Source organism: Aspergillus oryzae, chromosome 3 (genome assembly GCF_000184455.2).
Source record: "Aspergillus oryzae RIB40 DNA, chromosome 3".
NCBI lineage: Eukaryota > Fungi > Ascomycota > Eurotiomycetes > Eurotiales > Aspergillaceae > Aspergillus > Aspergillus oryzae.
Window position 1 is genome coordinate 1,977,455 of NC_036437.1, and position 18,657 is coordinate 1,996,111.

At 49.2% G+C, this 18,657-nt stretch overlaps 7 protein-coding genes across 7 annotated transcripts; 2 read left to right on the top strand and 5 right to left on the bottom strand.

Annotated features, from left to right (window-relative positions):
* Positions 1 to 1,326: 1,326 nt before the first annotated feature.
* Positions 1,327 to 3,157, bottom strand: AO090023000756 (threonine dehydratase, biosynthetic; the record flags this gene model as incomplete). Its single annotated transcript, XM_001821211.1, has 3 exons — positions 1,327 to 2,627; positions 2,684 to 2,900; positions 2,972 to 3,157. The coding sequence occupies 3 exons, from the start codon at positions 3,155 to 3,157 to the stop codon at positions 1,327 to 1,329; spliced, it is 1,704 nt and encodes a 567-aa protein (XP_001821263.1).
* Positions 3,158 to 4,250: 1,093 nt separating this feature from the next.
* rcf1 (respiratory supercomplex assembly factor RCF1) lies at positions 4,251 to 4,925 on the top strand (the record flags this gene model as incomplete). The annotated part of the gene is made up of 3 exons (XM_001821212.3): positions 4,251 to 4,291; positions 4,367 to 4,437; positions 4,507 to 4,925. 3 exons carry the CDS (start codon positions 4,251 to 4,253, stop codon positions 4,923 to 4,925), a joined length of 531 nt encoding a protein of 176 aa, XP_001821264.1.
* A 1,176-nt stretch (positions 4,926 to 6,101) lies between these two features.
* AO090023000758 (elongation factor G) lies at positions 6,102 to 8,632 on the top strand (the record flags this gene model as incomplete). Its single annotated transcript, XM_001821213.1, has 3 exons — positions 6,102 to 6,310; positions 6,383 to 6,488; positions 6,548 to 8,632. 3 exons carry the CDS (start codon positions 6,102 to 6,104, stop codon positions 8,630 to 8,632), a joined length of 2,400 nt encoding a protein of 799 aa, XP_001821265.1.
* Positions 8,633 to 9,072: 440 nt separating this feature from the next.
* On the bottom strand, positions 9,073 to 10,548 carry AO090023000759 (alpha/beta hydrolase; the record flags this gene model as incomplete). The annotated part of the gene is made up of 4 exons (XM_023235747.1): positions 9,073 to 9,137; positions 9,193 to 9,996; positions 10,050 to 10,242; positions 10,483 to 10,548. The coding sequence occupies 4 exons, from the start codon at positions 10,546 to 10,548 to the stop codon at positions 9,073 to 9,075; spliced, it is 1,128 nt and encodes a 375-aa protein (XP_023090740.1).
* A 251-nt stretch (positions 10,549 to 10,799) lies between these two features.
* Positions 10,800 to 13,361, bottom strand: AO090023000760 (uncharacterized protein; the record flags this gene model as incomplete). The annotated part of the gene is made up of 2 exons (XM_001821215.3): positions 10,800 to 13,008; positions 13,078 to 13,361. 2 exons carry the CDS (start codon positions 13,359 to 13,361, stop codon positions 10,800 to 10,802), a joined length of 2,493 nt encoding a protein of 830 aa, XP_001821267.1.
* A 678-nt stretch (positions 13,362 to 14,039) lies between these two features.
* Positions 14,040 to 16,034, bottom strand: AO090023000761 (TLD domain-containing protein; the record flags this gene model as incomplete). The annotated part of the gene is made up of 2 exons (XM_001821216.3): positions 14,040 to 15,883; positions 15,989 to 16,034. 2 exons carry the CDS (start codon positions 16,032 to 16,034, stop codon positions 14,040 to 14,042), a joined length of 1,890 nt encoding a protein of 629 aa, XP_001821268.1.
* A 609-nt stretch (positions 16,035 to 16,643) lies between these two features.
* Positions 16,644 to 18,287, bottom strand: AO090023000762 (glycylpeptide N-tetradecanoyltransferase swoF; the record flags this gene model as incomplete). The annotated part of the gene is made up of 3 exons (XM_001821217.3): positions 16,644 to 16,841; positions 16,909 to 17,692; positions 17,776 to 18,287. The coding sequence occupies 3 exons, from the start codon at positions 18,285 to 18,287 to the stop codon at positions 16,644 to 16,646; spliced, it is 1,494 nt and encodes a 497-aa protein (XP_001821269.1).
* Between the last annotated feature and the right edge of the window lie 370 nt (positions 18,288 to 18,657).

Sequence of the window (18,657 nt, forward strand, 5' to 3'; positions counted from 1 at the left end):
TCGGGCTCCTTTGTGGAAAGCTGTTCCCTGATCTCCCCTCAACAACCCTTCAGCCAAGCTGATAGTTTCGGAGACACGGTACCGAGCGAAGGTAGCAATCGCCAGACAAGTAGCGGCATATCCCGGAGAAGTGACCCATTCCTGTACAGCGCAGAGCCTAATGGTTTTTGCGACTCAGGGTTGCGAAAATTTCCATTGGCGTCAGCATTCCTTGGGTCCATGTGCGACAAGCTTTAATGATCTTCCATGACCAGTCAAAGACTTTTCGGATCCCCCATTAGTTCGATATTTCGGCTCCTTTGCTGCGCTGGTTGGGGGAACATGGTAGCTGGCGAAGAGAGCAATCGCAAGATAGGCAGCGACAAACCTCTATCCTCTTAGGGTTTATCGTCCTGCCTCGGAAACCAGAGCTTTTCGAACACATGCATGACCTCGTACTAGACAAGTTAGTGACGAGAACACCATCGAAGTAGACGCCGAGGAGTTTACAGCAAGCGAGTTTACTCCCAGTACTGCAAACGGCGACTTCACCCCTATTTTTATCTCTCTTGGAAAACCAGATCCGCATGTCAGAAATTCTGGACTAGCATGGCAGAGTATGACAGACATCATTACCAAAGAAGCTTCTAATTTGGCCTGTACGAACAACGTCGTCGGTATAGCTCTCGCCTACAAAGGTCCAGGTCGGCGTGTCCCTCATATCAGAATTGCTCAACCTTATCGGCTCTGAGGAAGTAAAAGCTGGGATGCGTTGGGGAACGCCATTCCATAAACATCAATGCCATTACTCAAGGCTAGTGAGACTCGGCGTCGGAGATGCGCTGGGTATTCAAGCGCGGTTTACCCAAAATGTCTGCCATGTGGTTGGAGACATTGGGCTACAAGGTCAATCTCTAAATGGGACATGTACTGGTTGACTAGTTTTCTGATGCTAATCTTCTTCTCTTAAGGATAGAGATAAGCCACTCGCGTATCTCAGTATGACGAGGAGTATGAAGTGAAAGTGTACCACTAAGATGTTGATGAGGTAAAATATAATAATTTATAGTTACTTTGTGGGCATGAAGTACTACACTTTCACCCTCTGTAGAGCCATCATATAGAATGAGGAAGAACCGAGAGCGTGCGATACAAACAGGAGACAAGGAAAAAGGAGACCAGGAAAGCCTTGCATTAACATATGATATGAAAAGCCGATCAATACCAGCTTGGGATCTATCGATTTTATGCTCCACCCAAACGCCATACTAAAACTTCAACCGAAATGAGTCCTAATCGATTTTATAACACACGATTCGCAAAGAGTTGGTCCACTTTAGGAGTAACTCAAGAACGAAGGAAGGTGTGGTAAGTGGACGAGTCGGTATGCTCGCTGAAAGGATAGCCCAGATCCCTTAAGAAGGCTTCCAGCTGGTCCTTCTCAGATGGCGGGCACTGAATGCCAGCAAGCACCTTTCCAACGTCACCACCGTAGTTACGGTAGTGGAACAAGGAGAGGTTCTGGCTGGGTCGGAGGGTAGTGAGGAACTTGGCCAGAGCACCAGGACGCTCCGGGAACTCAAACATAAACAAACGCTCATCCTTCACGTCACAACGTCCACCAACCAAGAAGCGAACGTGTCTCTTGGCAAGCTCGTCATCGCTCAAATCCTTCGCCTTCATACCACCCTTGTCCAGTTCTTCCATGATCTTCGCCAGATCCTTTTGCCCGGTAGAGGCAGACAAGGAGATACCCATGAAGACATCGGCCGATTCGTCCCGAGCATAACGGTAGCTGAATGCGGTGACCGCGTGAGGGAGAATAACTTCGACTAGCTTGGCGAAAGAGCCAGGCTGTTCGGGAATGTTCACACTCAAGAGCGCCTCCTTCCGTTCACCCAGGGCAGCACGCTCAGCCACGAACCGCAGTCTATCGAAGTCCATGTTCGCACCGGATGTGATGGCAACCAGCTCGCGCTTAGGGTTGGGGTCGGGATACAAGGAGACATATTTCTTGAGACCTGCCAAGGCCAGGGCACCTGCCGGCTCGATGATAGATCGGGTGTCCTCAAATGCATCCTTGATCGCGGCACACGTCTCATCAGTAGAAACCTGAATGACTTCATCAATTACTTCACGAGCCAGCCGGTAGGGTTCCTCTCCAACAGCCTTGACAGCAGCGCCGTCGGCAAACAGCCCCACATCTTTGAGTAGCACACGAGACCCAGAATCCAAGGACTGAGCCATAGCATTCGCATCATGAGCTTCCACTCCGATTATCTTCACATGGGGTGCAATGCGCTTGAGGTAGACTCCGATACCAGCAATCAATCCACCTCCTCCAACAGCACAGAAGACAGCTTCCAGCTTCTGCAAGTTTGCCTGGCGCAATATTTCCATTCCGATGGTTCCTTGGCCTGCGATCACGTAAGGGTCATCGAAAGGAGGAATGCTCGTTAATCCGTGCTGCTTCTCTAAGCGGTGTGCTTCTGCCTTCGCAGCATCGAAGTCGTCTCCGTGGAGAATCACACTTCCGCCGAGGCGAGCGACGTTCAGGTGCTTGATAGCCGGGGTGCCCGAGGGCATAACGATCGTTGCTGGAATCTTCAGATGACGCGCGGAAAACGCAACACCCTGCGCATGGTTACCTTTACAAAAGGTAAGCCAATTATCATATATACTACTGGCTTTGGGGACGTCTCACCTGCAGAGCATGCAATAACACCTTTCCAACTCTGCTCCTGATTCAGATGTGCCATCTTGTTGTAGGCTCCGCGGAGCTTGAAACTGAATACAGGAAGCAAGTCCTCCCGTTTCAGAAGTACACGACATTCCAAGCGGTTGCTAAGGTTGACTGCATGATGAAGGGGGGTCTCATTGATGACCTCGTAAACGCGGGATGTTAAGATCAATCGGAGATACTGTACGGTGGCGAGTGAGTCAGAGATGAACTAAATTGCCTTTTACGGGAGAATTGAGTTGAATATCTCACATCTGGATAGCCATTAGGTAGTAAAAATGCATCAGGAATGCCCCAATTGGGCGGTGATCCCAGTTGCTTTCCATCATCGTTTTCTGAGTCAGGCGTGGGCACTGTTGAGTACTCGGTCAGAGCCAGGTTGCTGTACTTCGATGAGACGGGCGTCGCAATGCCATTTGTAGAAGATTCTGCGGACATGATGCTGCCCACGTAGAGACAAGTCAGAAATTGATCCCAAGCAGCAAAATAAAGCACACAGCCAAAGCGCGGACAAGAAAATTGGAACCGAAAGTCGCAGATGACGGGCAAATGAATACTTATCTTCGCCGCGGGGAGATAAAATTCCGTGATCGGAGCAGATGAGGTTATGTCAGCAACCCTCATCCTCAGCCCTAAATCCTTGCGTCCCCGCCGCAGAGTAGTATATCCATACTTTGATAGGCATGTAGAGAACACTCTCTGGTGAGGACGGGTGAAAAGACACCGTGTTGCCATGTCTTTAGCGTACACATCTATTGGGACAATGCTGTAGTGGCTCCTTTCGCCCAAATTAACCAGGGTTCCAGGCGCTGTATTAAGTATATGCCATTAACTCTATGAGGGACTTGGGATCATACGGTCTCTGGCCCGCCGGTGAACGAATTGATATCTATTATAGATCTTATGATATATATGTACTGGAATCATACTGATCACTTGCTCAATAAGTTCGTCTAACAGGCTCTAATTCTTATCGTTCATCACTCGCAGAGTCGCAGTGCTCAGTCTCCACAATATTGCGGCTGCCCATCCTTCAAGGGACCCTACGTATTGCATAAAGTAAGAACTAGAAGATATGATGCAAGAAACGGGTATCTTCTGGAATCAGAAAGCCAATTGAAGTCATCGAATGTCTTCACTTCTGCATCCGTATTCGTCTTGAATAGACCCCGTAGGAGAGTATGTATCGTATGATGATGTATGGTACGGTATGAAAATTACCCAAGTCCCAAGGTTTGCGACGTCATGTTCTCTTCAGATAAAACAACATCTCTCTTTGATATCTTCGCCTGTCACTCAAGTGGGCAATCTAGGGAACGTCCACCAGATAAGGTTTGTAATAAACAACTAAGCCCTGGTTTCGACTCAGTTGACCATTTCAAAGACTGCGACTTTGGAGCATACTCGGAGCATCGGACTTCCAAGACATCACCACCTCCACGATTCTCCGCTTTGCAACGTTCACATCCTCTAATCTCTCTTCAAATCGATCTTTTACCGCGTGATAACCGTTCTTTTAAAGAAAAAAAAAATGAGTAGTGACCCTGTTCCATCTTCCTTTGAAGGCAACCCGTACGTACCCGGACCACACTTTATAATCCGCGCAAGGAACGCAGTGAACGAGCATTAACTTGGATGGACATTTAGTCAGTTTGAGGAGGAAACTTCTTTGCAGAAGTTTCGTAGACGTCTCAAGGAGGAGCCATTGATTCCGCTCGGTAGGGACTGATTCATACATGCTCCAGTCTTGCCTCTCAGGTCCATGCTAATCCGACTTCGAATTGCAGGATGCGCAGCTACCAGTTATGCTCTCTACCGTGCCTACCGATCGATGAAGGCCGGTGACTCGGTCGAAATGAACCGGATGTTCCGCGCCCGTATCTATGCCCAGTTCTTCACTCTTATCGCCGTCGTTGTCGGAGGCATGTACTTCAAGACGGAGCGACAGCAGCGCAAGGAATTCGAGCGGATGGTGGAAGAGCGCAAGAGCCAGGAGAAGCGGGATGCCTGGCTGCGTGAGCTGGAGATCCGTGACAAGGAAGATAAGGACTGGCGGCAACGTCATGCTGCTATGGAGGCAGCGGCCGCGGAGGCAGGAAAGAAGACTGCTCCTCATGATGCTGCTCGCTCCGCTATCGAGCGTTCCGAGGAGAAGTCCATTGGTGTGTTAGATGCAGTGAAGGAGTTGTTGTCGAGGAGGAACTAGGTTTGATAGGGGCAAGGGTAACATTGTACGATTTTTTAGGTGGATGACTTTCAATTGAATTTGGGTATCATATTGTACATATATACATTCAGAAATTGCTATGCATAGGATTTCCTAGCTCCAACGCTTCATCTCCATAGCTCCTTATAGTCAAAGTATGCATTGCATCTTGGCACATCACCCTGCATATTGAGCATGTGCCGATGCATGCGGTTAAAACTCATAGGCTTCAATTTAATATTAGAAACTGGAAATAAGCACAGACAAATCAGTGTGAAGCCTGTTCATCGATGTACCGTCTCATCATATCAAACTCTGATTTCCCTATCTGTGTGCGATTAGAAGTAAGTCAGATCTATAGTTGCGTAAAGCCATACCGACAGCAAGTATCGTATATGTTGCTAGTAAAGATTAGTTAGCCGCAGCCAGAGATAGATACCAAGCAGCATATTGTGCATACCAGATCCGTTACATTGCGATGGCGCTCAAACTCGTGGCGAGCATAACTGCGCAATTCGTCCCGTGTTGACGATTTGGGGATTTCTTCGTACAAGCAGGTCAGTAATTGATGCTAGTTCCGTGATACACCGGACAGTCTGACTATGTAATGCTCGGGTAACCTCCCTCCAGAACCCGAGAACTCGCTGCCTTTGGATGAACTACTCAAGATGTCAATAGTGTACAGAAGTAGAATAGAATCACATAGTGAGCTACTGACATGGTCCAAACTCATTGCCGGCTTCCTAAGCTTCGACGACTGGCCGCGGGATACGCCAGCGAGCAATTTCATCGATGGCCGCATTTTAGTGACTGCTTATAGTATGAGAATAGAGCCAGTAGAAAAGCAAAGAGATTCAATAATCCTAGTGATTAACATGTCCTACAAGTAGGAAAATAGGTTCACGATGATAAATTGATACTAATGAAGATCAGTGGCAAAACCAAAGGCGGTCAAAGAGATTGTGGGTCAGTGGTATTGTCATGAAATGCAATGAATGGATACATACCATACCTACCTGGATTAGCATTATGTTTTGATGGTCGTTGAATGGCCAATCGATCGACTGTCACGTGAGGCGTTCCTGGCTTCCCCGAACTTTTTTTCGGAGCCGGCGAAAAGATCGCGACTCTTGAGATCCCAAAGCATCAGCATTTCCGTGTGGGTGGACGATAGTCATGAGGTGTCCTTCTCTCACGCGGTTGCCATACCGTGCCGTTTCTGGCTTGCCCAGATCTGTCGTTCGTCTCCAGTCTCAGAACTTCCTCACCAGAAGATGCGCGTCGACGGCTGTTCTCCGTTCACCCACTGCTGCCCCGGCTTATCAGTCTATCCTGAACAAACATCTCCAGCAAAGGAGAAATGCCTCAGGTACTGCCGCTGCTGTGTAAGTGCTACCATTTGAATACAGTTACTCTGTCTTGATCCAATTGCTAACTGTTCAATTCTTACTGTATAGTCTTGAAGCCGCTGCCTCCGACAACTTGTCTCAAGAGGCGATCATTGAGAACCTTGACCCTGTTGAGGCAGGACGGCTATCCAGAGTCCGGAATATCGGTATCGCTGTAAGACAATTCGAGAACATCCGTCAACCCCAGCGTATTCTAACGTGCTTCTGTTATAGGCGCACATCGACAGCGGCAAGACTACATGTACCGAACGTGTCCTTTTCTATACCGGCCGTATCAAGGCAATTCACGAGGTTCGTGGAGGTGACAAGGTTGGTGCTAAGATGGACTCCATGGACTTGGAGCGTGAAAAGGGTATTACTATCCAGTCCGCTGCCACATTCTGTGACTGGGTGAAGAAGGATGAGGATGGCAAGGAAAACAAGTATCATTTCAACTTGATTGACACACCTGGACATATCGACTTCACTATCGAAGTCGAAAGAGCGTTGCGTGTTCTCGATGGAGCGGTCATGATCCTGTGTGCTGTTTCAGGTGTCCAGTCTCAGACCATTACCGTCGATCGACAGATGAGGCGTTACAACGTTCCCAGAATCTCCTTCGTCAACAAGATGGACCGTATGGGGGCCAACCCATTCAAGGCTGTCGACCAGATCAACAACAAGCTCAAGCTCCCTGCTGCTGCGGTCCAGGTGCCTATCGGTGCTGAGGACGAATTCGAAGGTGTAGTCGATTTGATCCGCATGAAGGCAATCTACAACAGGGGACCTAGCGGCGAGGAGCTCTTTGAGACGGAGGAAATTCCCGAGAAAGTCAAGAGCACTGTGGAGGAAAGGCGGAAGAAGCTCATCGAAACTCTTGCTGACGTGGATGATGAGATCGCCGAGCTCTTTATTCTCGAAGAAGAGCCTACCGAGCAGCAGTTGAAGGCTGCGATCCGCCGCGCAACCATTGGTCTGAAGTTCACTCCCGTCTTCATGGGTTCTGCTTTGGCGAACAAGTCTGTGCAGCCCATGCTGGACGGTGTTGTTGACTACCTTCCCAACCCTGCAGAGGTGCAAAACCTTGCTCTTGACAAGAAGCGTGATGAGGCCTCGGTACAACTTGTTCCATACCAGTCCCTTCCACTGGTTGGTCTTGCTTTCAAGCTGGAAGAAAGCAACTTCGGCCAGTTGACATACATCCGTGTATACCAAGGAACCCTCCGTAAGGGTGCCAACGTTTTCAATGCCCGTAACGATAAGAAGATCAAGATTCCTCGCATTGTCCGTATGCATTCCAATGAGATGGAGGAAGTTAGTGAGGTCGGTGCCGGTGAAATCTGTGCCGTCTTCGGTGTTGACTGTGCCTCTGGTGATACTTTCACTGATGGTCAACTTGGCTATACCATGTCTTCTATGTTCGTTCCTGAGCCTGTCATCTCTCTTTCGATCAAGCCCAAGAACAACAAGGATGCCGCCAAATTCTCGAAGGCTATGGCTCGTTTCCAGAGAGAAGATCCCACTTTCCGGGTGACCTACGATGTCGAGAGTGAACAGACTCTTATCTCCGGAATGGGCGAACTGCACCTTGATATTTACGTGGAGCGCATGCGCCGTGAGTATAATGTTGACTGCGAAACTGGCCCGCCGCAGGTCGCATACCGCGAGACCATCGGCAACCGGGTTGAGTTCGACCATCTACTTAAGAAGCAATCGGGAGGTCCTGGAGACTACGCCCGTGTCGTTGGTTGGATGGAGCCAACCGGCAAGCTCGATGACAACGTCTTTGAGGAGCAGATCGTTGGTGGAAGTATCTCTGAGAAGTTCCTGTTCGCTTGTGAAAAGGGTTTCCATCTTGCTTGCGAGAAGGGACCTCTTATCGGTCACAAGGTGCTTGGTACTAAGATGGTCATCAACGATGGTGCCACCCACATGACAGATTCCTCTGAAATGTCCTTCAAGAATGCCACCCAACAGGCCTTCCGGAAGGCATTCAAGGAAAGCAACCCATCTGTTCTTGAGCCTATGATGAAGACTGTTGTGACTGCTCCCGCTGAGTTCCAGGGTGATGTCATTTCACTTCTGAACAAGCGCAATGCCACCATCAACGATTCCGAAGTCGGCGTTGATGAGTTCACTGTGTACGCCGACTGCAGTCTGAACGGCATGTTTGGCTTCAGCAGCAACCTACGTGCGGCTACTCAGGGTAAGGGTGAATACACCATGGAATTCAGCCACTACGAGAAGTGTCCTCCTCAAGTCCAGAAGGAACTTATCGCGAAGTACCTCAAGGCTCAGGCCGACCGTCACAAGAAATAAACCTCTTACGGCTAGACCAAGAGTTTTTGACATGTTTTACTACCGGAGTTGTTTTTGAGCGTCTCCTTATCCCATATTCCTCAGCCGGTTTACGTTCTTCAATGAGTGCTCGGATGGACGCGAGATTTTCTTTTACCACCTTTTTCATTAATTTGTGTCATGTATTATATACATTTTAGACCCTGTGGGCTTACGAAGATATTATTTTAAAAATCAATTTAGGAGCGGGATCAAAATAGTGTTCGTTATCTATTGTACCTTGGGTGGGTTTGCAGGCTGTACATATATCTTTTGGGTCCTTCCATCTCCTCTCATATACTCTTTAAATACAAGGCACGAATCATGTATTCTTATCTATATCTTTACAGCATTATATATAGGCTATGGATCCCACGGAGGGCGTGTTTCACTGTTACTGGTTGAAGTTTTATAGAGCACCCTCACTGCTCGAAAGCCCTAAGCACAGCAAGAGCAGCAACAGAAAATGTCGCAACGCGGTTATGACCTGTGTCAAGTTAGCCTCTACTCTCCTTTTGACAGGGTAGCATAAATGGACATACCACCGTACGGCACACGCTCCCATCTAACACTTTTAACCACACCGGCGTTCTTGCTAGATCTGTTCTCCCAGATAAGCACTTCATTCTGACTCTTCGAGTCCTTCTTCTCGTGGACAAGGCGCCCGGGAGCATCCTTATCGTTCTCCCCAGTTGCAGCCACCCAAACGCGACGTCCTTCGTACCATGGGATCTCGGCATCGTTATACGCATGCACAATGGTAAGATCCAACCCCTTATCCGCATAACCAATAGCCGAATCATTCTGAGCCGTCGGTCCAACTCCGGTTAACCGTGCCACTCGCGCGGCGGTATCCCAACGATCGATAACATGGCTCTTCGTCCAGTTCTTCACACGAGGGTAGCCAACAAGAGGGGAGAGGATTGGAGGTGTGAGACCCTTCAAACTGTAAGTATCGAGGAGACTAGGTATATTACTAAATGATGCAATGAGGATCACACCAGCGAAGGGTTCGGGGTTTTTTATGGCGGGCTGGATGGCAGTTGGGTCGGGAGATCCGAATGCAAAACGCTCGGTTACCGCTGCGCTGACGGCTGTTCCGAGGCTCTGGCCTGTGATGACGATTCGAGACGGGGGGATATTCAATGGACTGGAGGTGAGGAAGTTGAGCAGGGCTACTCCATCGGTGATTAGGCCTTCTTCTGTCGGGGATCCGGTGGATATGCCGAAGCCGCGATAGTCCATGGCGAAGACATGGATAGGGTTGGAGGGTGTTGACAGTCCCAGAAGCATACGGTAGGTTTCCGGGCGTTGAGCGGAGCCGATGTGAGCGGCATTACCGTGGACTGGATGGAATGGTTTAGCTTATAGGTTCTTGCCTTGAAAACGGTAGACGTACAAGCGACCACGACCCTGGCATTAGGGTCATTTGCCAGCAGTTCGTAGGCGGGAGTTTTAGTATAGTCACTCGCCGGACCCGAAGGCTCATCTGCATTTAATTTCTCCTCATGCTCCCGACAGAGGTGGGGAGGGAGCAGATGCCACGCGTAGAGGGTTTCATTATCGGGTGTCACCAAATTAAATGGTTGGACCTGTGTCTCTACTGACGTTAACGGACTCCTTGCATTATTTTTCATCTGAAAGTAGAAGGCCGTAACATACTCAGGAAACCGAAAGATTCAACCTGGTTGACATCTTCCCAGAGAGCTGGATTGGCCTTGTGAGCATAGAGGGCACTATACCAAGATTGTAAGCGACGAAACACAGCAAACAATCTTGAGAGCCTACAATCTTTGAACGGTTGGGAATGTCAAGGCAAAGATGATGCTCACGTAGACAAGACCACCGGCGGCCAGCGACCAGTAGGCCTTTTTAAAGATGGACTGAAGTTCAACCATCGTTAGACTACTCGTGCATTGATGTTGTCGATAGTAGAAAATGTTATGGTCATTTGATCGCAATCAAGAGAGATAAGCTTCTTATCGTATACCGCTTCTCTTACCGCCTTCTGAAATGCGATTTAATCTGTTTGGTATACATAAATAGTCTGTCATAAGACGCGATACAACAGCTAAAAGTACAATTATCGCATACCAAATTGTAGCCGATAGCAAAATGAAAACAGCCTGCTACGCGAGCCTTAATCGTTTTATAGACCCATCGGTACAAGTCCAGTTGGTGGTCCATAATAATCCTTCAGTTCCTCTTCCTCTTCTTCCTCCGCGGGCTCCTCTCTGTTTTCGATATCTGATTCATCATCAACCGCTCTTCCCCTAGAGAGCCGGCTGCGGTTCGCAGGGACTGGCGTTCCACTTTTCTTTTTCTCATCTACATCATGTTCGTCGCCTGCTTCTTCACGTGGTAGTTGAAATGCAAGGAACCCATCAGGAGCACGCTCTGCCCGGTCCATAATCTCATTCATGTATTTGCGCACCTCATCGGGAGGCTTCACCACTCGAGATAAAGGCTCGAGGACTTTAGCGTTGGGGCTATGAATGCGGAATGTAACAGGTTGGTAATACTCTTTCAAGTTGGAAGCCTTTGCCTCGTCTTCGGGTTTATTTTTGGGCAGAGGCTTGTTCGAGTCGGGTTGACTTGGTGTGGTGGCTGGCGGATCTTTTGGGTCAACCTGACCGCCAGCTGGTTTGTCCCCTTCGGTTGGGGGCGGTTTACTCTCAGTAGTGGGAGTCTGACTGGTAGGAGGCTGCGCATTGCTCTCCCCCTTCTCCTTATCCTTTTCCTCCGACTTCTCGCCTTCTTTAGTTTTGTCTTTATCCTTCTCTTTATCTTTGTCTTTACTTTTGTCCCCCTTCTTCGATCTTGACGCCGACTTGCCTTTAGTCCGCGAGTTTGCCACTTCTGATGCTGTCTCGATAGGGAAGGGAGTGTTCGGGTCCACCTTTCTAACAAGCAAGAAAGATGCAAGAACGGTGTTCCCGTCTGGAAGCCATTCCAATATAGTATACTCTGGAAACAGGTAACGATCTCCAGAGCCAGCATGGCCCGAAGTGCTACTTCCATACGGTGTTAAGGGTGATGTGAACTCGAAAACAACCGACTTGTAGTTCAGTCTCGGGGGTGGTGGCGGGGGAGCTGGTCGATAGTAGGGAGCTGGAGACCCGTACTGCGGAGGCCGTGACTGAATCGCAGGTGGATGGCCCTGATACGGTGGCTGCTGGTAAGGTGGGTATGGAGGCCCTGGTCGCGATCCAGCGGATTGGTTCTGCGGGGGCACCATAGGCCGTACCGCAGGACTCTGTTGCTTAGTGTTTGCGGACGGTTCTGCAGTGGGCGAAGGCTGAGCGCCTGCAACCCCAGGCTCTTGTTTGACTTGTGGCATTACATTGGGTTTCTGTGTTGGAGTTTCGGACTGGTTCGGTGCACTTGCGCTAGGGGTCTGAGGCGTAGAAACTAGTGACGTCGGTGGTTTAGGGACATGGACTTCCACTCGTGGGTAAGGCTGTTCCTGTGGCCGTGGTTGTGCTGGTTGTTGCGATGGAGTGGTAGGCTTCTTTTGTTGTTGATTCTGTTGCTGGCTTGGCTGCTGCGGAGGTTGAGGAGGCTGTGAAGGTTTTTGGGATGGCGGTGGTGGTTGAGATGTCTGTTGCGGTGTCCGGGCCGATGTCTGTGGTTGATTAGGCGTTTGGGGGTGAGACTGCTGTTGCTGCTGCTGTCTTTGTTGTTGCTGTTGCTCCCTTGCGCGAATGATCGCATTTAGCTCATCGATGTGAGCCTGAAAAGCACGGAGCTGTTCTTGAGACGCTTTGCTCGAGGCGACCACTCTCATCAGCGCCTTCAAATCTGGGTCCGAGGCAGCTCGGGTTGCAAGCATCTGAATCACTGGGTCCGGGCTAGGCTTTGGAGGCTGGGCCTGTGAGTGCTGTGATGGCGACGGTCGCTGGGCCGATTGAGATGGACGTTGAGGAGGAGGTTGATTAGGTGTTCGAGCATGGTGCGGAGGTGGTGGATGGTTGCCCTGCTGATATGTCGGCTGGGGGGAAGCCGAGTGGGCGGGCGAGGTTTGAGGGGGGTGTTGTCGTGCATGTTGAGGAGTAGGATAGGGTTGGTATTGCTGGAAGTTATTAGGGTGGCCGTAGTGAACCATCGGCCGCTGAGGGGGCGTGTATTGAATTGGCGGTGGCGCATTGGGGTCTTTGACGGTGTACAGCATAGCGTCGAAGAGATGAGGACCGACAGCAATGTTACAAGGGCCAACCTTCGACATGGATTCCTTGGGAGGATTTTTGCCCTCAATTTGCTCTCGTTTGGTCTTCTTTGGTTTTGTCCAGTATCGCACCAGGATACCATCGCTGAGCCATTTCTTTTTCGATCGTTCCAACGAAGCTAGGAGAACCGCACTATAACGGTCAGACATCATCGTATTGAAATAAAGTACATCTAACTCGCAGTAAGATCCCAATCCCTACCTTTCTGCGTATGACTGATATTCCTTCGCGGACAGCGCCTGCGGCTGGGGTGATGGCACAGTGGGGAGACCCTCCCCATCTTTGATTTTTGTTGGCAGAGGGTTTTTGACCACCTCAACAGGGGGAGGGGGAGGCGGGGTTGGAGTCGGCGGCGCGACAGCAGTCGAGGCCCGTTTCTTTGACGAAGATGGTGTAGATTGCGATTGGGAGGGTGCTTCGGAGGCCCGTCTCTTCGATGCCGGTTCGCGGCGTTCGCGAGCGGAAAGTCTGCGTTTTTCCGCCATAAGGCAATGAATAATATCAAGAATGGGTGATGCAGTTATATAGGCCACGGTGCGAGATGGAAATCATCTCGACAATTACCGTGGTGCCAAAACCGTACGTGAAGGGGAGGAAAGGCGCGATTAGGTTGCGGAGAGAAAAAGAGACACGGGAGTGAAATTTGGGCCGATCACTTTATCGATTGATGTAAGTCCAATGACCTCCCGTAATGGTTCGACATCCAACTTGCATTCAATATATTAGAATAAAAAATAAGAAAACATAAGAACAAAAGATAAAGAGAGAAAAACAATGGTCTTACTCCTCCACTTGTACTGCTGAAGAATAATTACTCATTAATCTCAGAAAATGCCATGATATATAAACGTGAAGTCTGTTGCACACTACTATACCAGCATGAAGTTATACATGTCCTAGAAGATATATCATATTACGCCCCTCAAGCAGAGTATCTATATTCTGAACTACAAGTATTAGTAGAAGACAAGTGACAACCGTCCTCGAAAATAAGAATTAAAAATCACTTATTAAAAAAGTATTATCAGAAGGCAGCAATTCGCCCTTTGACCATTCCATATTCATTAGACTCTGTGCATTATTAAGAACTGTTTCACTGCCTGCAGTATCGAATGTAATATACCTCCAGAACGCCGAAGATAGAACTCATATCGTGTTTATCGTCAAACACTTCCTCCACCCCGTCCGTGACTATCGCCAATTATGCCTGCCGTTTCCAATAACCATCTAGCTCCCTCCATAGCGGAATCTCCCGCCCCGGCCTTTATATTCAAGCTACGTCTTCTTTCCGCTTCCCTCGCTTCGAAGTCCCACTTCGCCTTTTGAAGTTCGATGGCACTCTTCTCGGAGGAGGAAACACCAGGATCAGGGACAAACCCCCATAGCTCAAGGTTGTAGATGTCAATGTGCGTTTTGGTTGCATTGTCCGACGTTGAGCTGGTACCGGCAGGGAGGAACACACCATTGTGCCCGAATGGGGCAACATGGAATTCTGCCGTCTCAAGGCTCGTATCTATCGTTAGGCTGCCCGCGCCCAGCGGCGAGGGGACTAGGCGTTGGCTCCGAGATGCCGGCGGTATTCGACATCCAAGCGAAATACCCGAGTGATTAGAGAAATACGCTGCCGGAGTGTCGGGATTCTGTATAGAAGATGATGGGTTCCCGGGCAGAAGTAGGTGTTTCGGAGACAGTTGGAATAGGCAAGGAAGGGCAGATGTCTCGGAAAGTCGAGAACTCTGAGCTGAGGACCCGGTTTTCCAAGGTTGTGGCAGATATGCTCCTAGTGTGACCATCTGCTCACCAGACGGTTCAGCAACAGCACCTTCAAGAAGCAATAATGTGCCTGACTGCCAGGTTAGAACATTGTGAGAGAATGAAGTTAGAGATGATCCATGCGCGGCCGTAGAGAAAATGGGATGTAGACGCAAGTTATCACGGAGAAGGTTCTTGCTGCCGTTGGTGGATGGAAGGAAAAACGACAGATGTGACACAATGCTTGGGTTCAATATCGCAGATTCGAAGCTTCCTGGGAGCATAATTGATGCTGATAACGGCAAGGGAGTCTCTGACGTCTGGTCTGTAGGATCTGTTGAGTCACTTCGGTCACGCTTCTGGGACAAGTTCAAATTTCTGCTAAAAAGAAGATGCTCAAACAGTGGCGTCAAAGGATCGAATAGATATGGCAACGATGTTTCAATGGTTTTAGCAAACGCTCTATAGCTAATCCCTCCCGACTCTTCCTGGGGAAAAGCGGCTAGGATATTATCGGCTTGCTGTCTCACAGTTCGCATGCGCCCTTCGTTCAAGTCAGACGTATATGCCTTTACTGGTTCTAGGGGCCTTAGAGGTGAGATGACAAGAAGTAGCATCAGAAGGCGACGAAAAGTGGCAATAGATATCCGAGCTTCATAGACTGCCTTATCAATGCGGGAGTCGTGCCTGAACACTTCAATCGCATCTAAAGACTCCAAAGCCGCAAGCGCAAGGTCGTCGTCATCGTCTTCGTAGTCATCGTTCGTAGGCTCATCCACAGAGAATCCAGGCGCATGGGATTTAGTAGCGGAAGAATCGACCTTATCTTCCTTAGAATTCCCATCGTTCGCCGGCTGATCAATGTCCTTCCTCCCTACGTCAGCAAGGCTCCCAAAGAGTAGCCTGATCCTGTCCTTCCGCGCTCGTCTTAAGACTTTCCCATATCTCTCAGTTAGCAACACAACCACTTTAACCATGGCCTCGAATGTCAGTACGCTCGGAGCCAATGTGTTCTGGAAAGGAAAGGCCCCCAGATACGACACCATACGGAAGATCACCGGACCGGCATCCAGTGGACATTCGGCGTCACTGCTATCAGGTATAGCTAGAAAGTCGGACAAGATCTTTTCATTCCAATACTTTACGTCTCCCTGTCCCGCGGCACGGGTAAAGAAGTTGTCCTTGAAGTGGGTTAATTCTAAGGGAGTAAAGCATTTGGTCGCGAAGCGTTCAGCAAGCATGTGGCTCAGCTCCTCTGTTCAATGTTAGAACTGGATAGGCGACTAGGCAAATGACAAATATCATCCTCTCTATTTGGTCGATTGGAACACGAGAAGTACATAATCGAAGGACTACTGACCTGGCGAGGAGGCCTGGCCAAGTTCGGTCGACTGGCTTAACCCCATTTTGCAAGTGAAACAAGTAGCGGTATGTTCAATGGCATCTGACAGACAGGTTTAGAGGGATTCCTAGAAGTGGTCTGCTGCTTATGTATCATTTGTCGATCGCAATACAAAACGTTTTCGGCTTATCGGGCCAGTACTTTGTACTGTACAAAGTGGCCCTTAAGTATGTCGGGAAAAAGAATGTTGCGCCAGCAGACCAAGATTGTCCCACTGAGCTGAGACCTTGGGTACGTAACAAATACCTTGGTGACCAGTAGTATCCATCTAAACCAAAGAGGTAAAAGAGGGTGCTTTGTTGATTCAAGAGAAGTTGAGAGTCTAGCCCTTCCATCGGATGACGACGTCACGGGCCTGGCCTTGGCGCCTTGGGCATTAAGCTATTTTAGGTAACTGACGTTTCTATAGTTGCTTGTCCACCCAATTGACGTCCCTTCATTACCTAAGACTTCGTCCCTCAATTGCTCGGCGACTGACGGTATCTCAAGATATTGTGATCATATGAGAAGAGTCTCGTCACAGGTAAACTGCTTTTGATTCATAACTTCTTCGTCAACCTCTCGTTACGGGTAAATACATTTTGAGGCAGAGAGCATGACCGGCGTTCAGATTTCACAACATAACAACGCCAACACCTCCCATCTTTTTCTCGTCCGGCAGGTTCTTCTCGTTAACACCTCCAGGGATAGGGGCTGTCCTGTAGTTGTAAAGGTAAAAGTGAAGCTGGCCATCGCCTGCACCGAACTTCAGCTGCTCCAAGAAGAGAGGGTTGTCGTGCAGGGTAAGGGCGTTGAACACATCGAAGTGAGCCTGTAGCGGGTATTGTAAGCTATAAGGGACACACTATGCCAATGCAAGAGCTGTTGGGGATTCTTACCTTCTTGGCCTGGATCAAGGCATCGTTCATCAGGAGTAGAAGACGTTCTTTCAAGGCCTTCAGATCCTCCGTGAATGCGGTCTCGGTTGCATAGTAATAGAGGTAAGCAGCGCGCACTTCCTTATGCTTCGGGTGCTGAATGACCGTAGATGGGAGGTTGTAGAACGAGAAGAAGTCGGTAATCTTGTGCGTCTCAGGATCTTCTACCACATATGACCACACAACTTGCTCCTTTCCTGCGCCATCCTTGTGTACCAACCAATGCTCGATTTCCTCTTTTGTGAAAGCCTGGTTCATATCAAAGCGCTTCAGATACCGCTCGAGCAAGTCGTGGACGGCGTCAATATCCTTGATCTCCATGGGACGCAGTCCAGGCGTAGATGTAGTGCTGGGAAGATGATTCTTGGTGATCTGGCGGGCTTTGGTAGAGCCATGAGGAAGGGGTGAGAAGCCGACCTCATAAAGCTTCAGCCAGTCCAACGGACGGTGGTAGTAGCGGCAGGAGCTGACTGGCGTAGGCAAAACCACACCAGCAGTATAGATGGCTTGGTAGATTCCATTCAGGTAGCAGCGACGGGTGATCTCCTTGATGAGAACGGGAGTCAAACGCTTAGACCGCAGTTTCTTGTGGATACAGAGGAAGTTGATTTCCGTCACCTTGAGCTTCTGATCGCGAACACGGATCTCGGTAGGCACACCGCAAATGGATGCGACAAGCTTCTTAGACTTGGTAGCGCGAACGCCCACATGCCATTCTTTTCTCCAACCGGGAGACATCAGAGCCCTATGATGTTCGTAAATATTAGTTTACATTAATCTACCTCATGTCATGTTAAGATATTTATGCCAATGTTAATAACGACGTACCAATGCAAAAATGACTGGGAGTATCTAAAGCGGAACATGGCGTTATCGTCCTCCACGTAGTGGTATGTCAACAAATCCCACAATTCCTGCAGCTCGGTCTCGTTGGTCAAATCAAGAGTTGTCCACTCGAAACCTTCAATGAGCTGATCGGGCTCCTTCGACACCTTCTCGGGGTCGATGATCTTAATGGGACCTCCGCTGGCATTGCTGGTCTCATCGAAACGGGGTACGGGTTGTGTCTGCCAGAACCTGTACGAAGCCATGTCCTTCTGGTTCTTCCCACCGACCGATAGACCAGTCAGCAGCTCGGAGATGGTCATTTTGCGCAATGCCTCCGCAGCGTCTTTCTTGTCCATTCCGGCCAGCTCGTTCTTCAGCGCCGGGTTATTCTCCAATAGCTTCTCCGCCATCTTGGGGGTGATTGTCGCATCCTTGAGCTTTTGCTCAGAGCTACCTGCTTGTGTGTCTTCAGCCTGGGGCGCTTTGCCCTTGGTATCCTTAGGGTCCGACATCACGGCGGGCGAGATGATGATGAGGGGTTAAGATTTAAGCGGGTTGAGTGCGGAAGGTTTTCAGGTCCGGCGCCCCACGTCACGCCAATTTCGCGGGGTCAAGCTTAATAAATAGTAGTAATCATAAATTCATTGATAAGTAAACAATTCACTCACTTAAACCACAACGATGGAGCCAAAATCCACTTGGCGCATTCTCTAGCATATTTTTCTCCCGGACAATTGGTGTCCGACATACTACAGCGTAATTGAATGTACTGCACATCAAAGTATGAACTCTTGCCTTGGCAAATCGTTACAATGGATGTACACACAAATTGAGACGAAAGTTCAATTGGTTTTCTCCTATCTTCTCCAGGCTATTATATAA